The 6,493-nt window shown below is 50.6% G+C and overlaps 1 protein-coding gene across 3 annotated transcripts in view; it reads left to right on the forward strand.

The window, feature by feature from the left end:
- Positions 1-5,377, forward strand: part of Styxl2 (serine/threonine/tyrosine interacting like 2) — a 50,727-nt gene extending 45,350 nt beyond the window's left edge. For all 3 annotated transcript variants that reach the window (XM_087206833.1, XM_004865195.3, XM_087206834.1), the window contains one exon: positions 2,039-5,377. In XM_087206833.1, coding sequence (XP_087062959.1) covers positions 2,039-4,857 — 2,819 coding nt within the window. In that variant the 3' untranslated portion in view covers positions 4,858-5,377. The remainder of the gene's footprint in view (positions 1-2,038) is intronic.
- Positions 5,378-6,493: the final 1,116 nt, after the last annotated feature.

A 6,493-nucleotide genomic window follows, 5' to 3' on the forward strand; every position in this document is an offset into this window, starting at 1 on the left:
CAATAATAGAAGAGTCCCCTCCCATTTCATATTATTAGATAGCACTCAGGCAATTTAGAGAACATCCCCAAAGACCATTGGCAAATAGATTGATGACAGCCAGGAAGAAGGTCCTCCAGGGGTCTCGGTCTGCATTTTAAACAGCCATTAGAAAGAAGGTACAGAGGCCAAGTCTGCCACACTCACAAAGGGTACAAAGCTCAAGGGGAGGCCAGCAATAACTAGTCTGCTGCACAGTGGAGTCAGGACCTGCAAAAGCTCCTGTAGGCTATAAGCACAGGGACTGCATCCACCAAAAATGTAGGAATTTGCAGTTATCTTTCTGTGTAAAAGATGCTATAAGAGAGACATGACTTAGTAGAAGTTTTTAAATAAAAGTTCTATAGATTTCAGTTGGTATAAAAGATGATTTGAGCTGGGCAGAGTGCACACACCTGTAACCCCAGCTCTCAGGAGGCCGAGGCAAGAGGATCGCTTAAGGTCCGGAGTTTGGAGACAGCCTGGGGAACACAGCAAGGCACTCTCTCGGAACAAAGCAGAACGAAATACAATTTGATTTCATTGTATGATGCGTTTACCTAAGTTGCAAGGTTAGAGAGTGCTGCAACTTGGATATGGTCTGAACGTCCCCCAAGACTTCTTGTGTTGAAATATAATCCTTACTATGAGGTATGGGGAGGGCAGAAACAGTCCGATTATGGTGGTTAGGGCTACAGTCTTTGAGAGGTGATTATGTTGAGATAAGGTCAGTAGGGTGGAGCCTCCCCCGCCCCCTTTGGCACCTTTCACTGAGCTTAGCCCTTATTTATTTATTTATTTATTTATTTATTTATTTATTTTTGAGATAGGATCTCACTAAGTCACTGTGCAACCCAGGCTGGCTTTGAACTTGTGGTCCTCCTACCTCACCCTCTCAGAGTGCAGGAATCATAGGAGTGTACCACCATGCCTGGCCCTGGTAGCTTTTTAAGAAGAAGAAACATGACAAATGGCAGACAATGCATATGCATCCCCAATCCTAGCCCTGTGATGCTCTGTACTGCCTTGAGGCTCTGCCAGTGGGAAAGCTGCCACCAGATGATACTCCTAGACCTTGTACATGCAGAACCAAAACAAATTTATTTTCTTCATAAAGTAGCCTACCTCAGGTATTTCATTATAGTAACAAAAAGCTGACCAATACAGATGGCATGAGTGAAGGCCACAGGCCCAGGGCTCACCCTACTCTACATGAGTCAGTCCAAACCTGAAATATCTTCCTCCATCTTCCATATAAACTCTTCAAGGAAAACAAATGAACAAACAAAAACCTGATAAATTCAACTTTTCACTCAGAGGAGAGTAGATAGAACAGTAAGGGAATTTGAAAAGATGATGAGTACTAATTGAAAGACTCAGAATAGCCAGGAAAAGAAAAAAAAATCTTGAAGGAAGAATATGATGACCTTCTTGAGAATTTTTTGTGTAAAATATCGGGATTACGTAGAACATCAGTGTAGGAGAACTGGGTACTTCCAGGAGCCGGAAGCTATATTTTGCCCTGACAAAGTCATAGAGCTCTAGTGCAAAGGGAGGTATGTGTGTCCATGTGTCTGAGGGCTGCTGTGAACCACTGAACTCCCTATGACTAGAGGCATCCAGCAAAGGCTGTGCAATGGGGACCCAGCCTTAAGGGTATTATAAAGGGAAAACTTAAGTTTACACTGACTAGTGGTGCTTTCCACTCTTGGGGAGTCATTCATCTTCACCTCCCCTTCTTCCTTTTCTGCCTCCGCCCCATTCTTTTATTTCTCCCTCTGATGAAAGTATCTGTGGAGGGAAAGTAGAAACACTCTAGTGTTTCAAAAGCAGGGCCAGTGGGGACCTCTCTAATGCGTGTGACATAGGGACAATGACCCTCATCCCTTGTGTACCTGAGCATGGGTGAACACCAAGGGCAAACTGTACAGGTTAAGTTCAGCGCATCAAGACAGCACTTTAACAAAACACCATGGGAAGCCTCTGTGTGTAAGTCATTTTCTCTTGGTTCTCTTTTCAGGGAAAGTCCTGGTCAGTAGTGAAATGGGCATCAGTCGGTCAGCTGTGCTGGTAGCCGCCTACCTGATGATCTTCCACAACATGGCCATCCTGGAGGCTTTGATGACTGTACGCAAGAAGCGGGCCATCTACCCCAATGATGGGTTCCTGAAGCAGCTGCGGGAGCTAAATGAGAAGCTGATGGAGGAGAGGGAAGAAGACTATGGTAGGGAGGAGGGAGCGGATGACTCTGAGGAGGGTGAGGACATGGGGAGCACCTTTGGGGCCAGAGTGCGCGACCTGACGGTGGAGGAGGAGGACGACACCACCAGCCACTTGAGCCACCTGAGCGGCTCCTCCTTGGGGAAGGCCAGCCAGGCCTCCCGGCCACTCACCCTCATTGATGAAGAGGAGGAGGAGAAGCTGTATGCTGAGTGGAAGAGGCAGCAGGGCCTGCCCACAAGCAGCGCCCCCCAGAATGGAGAGGGCAGAGACTCTGCAGCCTCTGGCCAGGAGGGGGACGAGCATGAGGGTGCAGACAAGGATGTGAAGAGGATCATCCAGGACTGGCAGAGCCGAAATGAGAAGTACCAAGCCACAGGGCACCGGCAGTGGGGTCGGGAGGAGCAGGAGGAAGAGGAGGAGAGTGACACAGGCTCCTTCACGGGGCGAAGACGCAGGCGCACCCTGAGTGAGAGTAGCACCTCGGAGAGTGTGAGCAGCCGCGACATTCAGGTGTTGAAGCAGCAGCTGGAGATGAGCAGCCAGAGCCGAGGTGGGAGGCACCGCTCGGACTCAGTGTCCACAGAGAGCACTTGGGACGTGTGGAACGAGAGGCTGCTGGAGCTTGAGAAGGAGGCCGCCCGCAGGTACCACTCCAGGAGCAGGAGGGAGGCCGGGAGCGGGCTTCGAGAGGACGATGCGGACAGCGTGGCCTCAGAGGCCAGCTCCTTCCACAACTTCTGCAGCAGGAACAAGGAGAAGCTGACTGCCCTGGAAAGGTGGAAGATCAAGAGGATCCAGTTTGGATTTCACAAGAGAGACTCTGAGGCGGGGGATGGCAGCAGCCAGCACAGTGCCGAGGAGGAAGAGGGGGAAAAGAAGAACCTCTCAGAGGTCAACCTGACGGCCTACCAGGCCTGGAAGCTGAAGCACCAGAAGAAGGTGGGCAGTGAGAACAGGGAGGAGGTGGCGGAGATGAGCAAGGCGGAGGATGCAGCCTCGGCCAAGAAGAGGCAGCGCAGGCTGGAGCTTCTAGAGCGGAGCAGGCAGACCCTGGAGGAGAGCCAGTCCACGGGGGGCTGGGAGGCGGGCAGCTCTGTGGCCAGCGGGAGCATCCCCCTGTCTGCCCTGTGGTCTGCAGCCTCCTCGGTCAGTGCCGATGGGGACAACGCATCAGTGCTCAGCACCCAGAGCCACCACTCCCACCTCTCCCGGGCTGCAAGCAACACGGGGCCATGCTCAGCCTCCACACCCACACCTCCCCTGTCTAACCTGCCCGTGGGGCCCGGGGACACCATTTCCATCGCCAGCATCCAGAACTGGATTGCCAGTGTAGTCACTGAGACCCTGGCCCAGAAGCAGAATGAAATGCTGCTGTTGTCCCGCCCACCGTCCGTGGCAAGCTCCAGGGCAATGCCAGCGGCCAGCTGCCTGGGGGATGACCAGGTGTCCATGCTCAGTGGACAGAGCAGCTCCTCCCTGGGGGGCTGCCTGCCGCCGCTGAGCCAGGCCAGAGCCAGCTGTGACACGCAGTCTATGCTGTCCTCCAGTTCCACGCTTAGCTCCAGGGCCCAAGGCTGTGGGAGCAGTGGCAGGGGGACCAGCAAGCCCATGTACAGCCTCTTTGCTGACAATGTGGACCTAAAGGAGCTCGGCCGGAAGGAGAAGGAGATGCAAATGGCACTGAGGGAGAAGATGTCCGAGTACAAAATGGAGAAGCTGGCCTCGGACAATAAGCGCAGCTCTCTTTTCAAGAAGAAGATCAAGGAAGATGAGGATGATGTTGTGGGCAGCAGGGATGAGGACACAGACAGTGCCATAGGGAGCTTCCGGTATTCCTCCCGCAGTAACTCCCAAAAGCCTGAAACAGACATCTCCTCCTCCCTGGCAGTCTCTGATCACTATGGAAATAGCGGCAGAGCTGGCAAAGACAGGGATGGCAGCATTAGTAAGTGGCTCAGTGGCCTAGGGACAGAGGAAAGATCTCCTCCCCAAAGTGACTGGTCTGGAAGCTCCAAGGGGAAGTACACCAGATCGTCCTTGCTCCGGGAAACTGAGTCTAAATCCTCCAGTTACAAGTTCTCTAAATCCCAATCACAGGAACAGGACACCTCCTCCTACTACGAGGGAGATGGCAACTCAGTAAGAAGCACCTCGAGGTTCTCTTCTTCTTCCACCAGGGAGGGCCGAGAGGTGCACAAGTTCTCCAGGTCCACATTCAGTGAGACCTCATGCTCTCGAGAGGGGAGCCCAGAACCCTACTTCTTCCGCCAGACCCCCCAGCCCTCCCAAGAGGAAGAGTTCCCGGAGCCCCAGCGTCCCAGTTGGGCCAGGCCCGGGAACTGGGAAGATGTGGAAGAGTCATCCAAGTCAGACTTCTCTGAATTTGGAGCCAAGAGGAAATTCACTCAGAGCTTCACGAGGTCTGAAGAGGAGGGAGAGAAGGAGAGGACAGAAAACAGAGAAGAAGGAAGCTTTGCATCTGGGCGGCGGTCCCAGTATAGGAGGAGCACCGACAGGGAGGAAGAGGAAGAGATGGATGATGAAGCCATCATTGCTGCCTGGAGACGCCGGCAAGAAGAAACTAGGACTAAGCTGCAGAGGAGGAGGGAGGACTGAGCTGGGCCGGGCCAGCTGGGAGACTCTGAGAACACAGGAGGAAGCTGTACAGCTTAGCATTCGGCTCAGAGCACGCATTGCTACTACCCATCAAGGGATGACGATGCAGAGAGGACTTTCCAAAGGGGCAGACCTGAAAGTACCCAAAAGAAGGGGACCGGAGTGCAGTCAGGAAGAGGAAGAAAGGAGAAGGGCCATCAGCGTGAGTCCAAATGCTGGACCACCTGACACTGCTTTTGTTGCCCAACTTTCTCTAGGCTTTGGTGCTTCTCTTATGTATTTGGTAGTGTCCGTCCTGAGCTAGAGAGGTGACCTTGACAAGAAAGGCTCTGTCAAGTGCTAGAGATTTTAGCTTACATCCAGGAGGGCCATGAGGGCAGGATATGGTTCTGTTTGCAGAGGTTTTATAACAAGACCTAGAAAACTTAGCCTGTAGCAAATCTGACCTCTCCTGGCAATGCTTAGCTCTGGTTGTTTCTTTTTAATGTTTTGCATCTTTATTAAACTGGTATGTTGTCAATACTTCCTTATTCTGGTCACTTTTCGTTCTTTGGATATGAAGGGAACTGGCTTTAAGAGAAGCAAGTGGGTTTTCATGAGCCAGCCTCAGCTTGTTCTACAAAAGCTGTGCCTCCAGACAATACCATCATTGCCTCATCATAAAAAATAATAATGAAGGATTTAGACTAGGATACGATGCAGCAGAAGACCATACTAGCAAAACCCTTGAGAGTAACATAGGAACGAGGAAAGAAAATGAGTTTTTCTTGTGATGAGAATGACAAGATGTAAGGTAGAAAGAAGGTTCATCTGGAATGGCAGAAAAACTAAAGCGGACCATGGGGGAGAGAACAAGAAAAGCCCAATACAAGGAAATGGAGATGGATGTTTGACAAAATGTAGCAGCCGTTCTTGCTTTTATTTCTTGGGAGATCACTGGAGGGGCTACTTGATCCTGCCTTGCACCACGGATAGATTAGGTTGGTGAGAATTCTCTGTCTTTTGTCCCCAAGGCATCTCTGCCCCTTATGCAAGACTGGGCTGCTGCAGGAAGCAGACATATGTTGAGCCCTTTACAACCCCCATTAGTGGGCCGTGTTCTGCAATTCTTTTCCAGCCACAGCACCTTACAGGATCTGAAGACAAGCACATGCCCTGAAATGTCTTGATCAATCAAAAAAAACCAATCCATGGACACAGCTGGCAGTGAAAGATTATAGAGAGGGAAAAAGATAAATCCCCCCAGATAAAGGACGAATAGTAAATGATAATCATGTGGTCACTTTTTCTAAAAACTGAGTTTTGGAGGGTGCAGTGGCACACATCTATACATCCTAGCAGTCTAGGAGGCTGAGGCAGGAAGATGGCAAGTTTGAACCCAGTCAGGGCAACTTAGCAACCTAGGGAGACCCTGCCTTAAAATTAAAAAATAGAAAAGGGTTGAGGATATAGCAAAGGCTCCGGGTTCAGTGCCAAGAACTTCTAAAAATAAAATAAATGAATAAATACTGAGTTTTATGGCATATGGAGATTAGACAAACTTTCTGGGCGGGATTAATTCAGTATCACTAATTTCAATGAGCTCAAATATAAAAATACCAAGGCCAGGGGAGCTGACTGGAGTAGTGCAAACCCA

This window comes from Heterocephalus glaber, unplaced genomic scaffold (genome assembly GCF_053883595.1).
Source record: "Heterocephalus glaber isolate CG9 unplaced genomic scaffold, H.glaber_assembly_v1.0 deba00000738, whole genome shotgun sequence".
NCBI lineage: Eukaryota > Metazoa > Chordata > Mammalia > Rodentia > Bathyergidae > Heterocephalus > Heterocephalus glaber.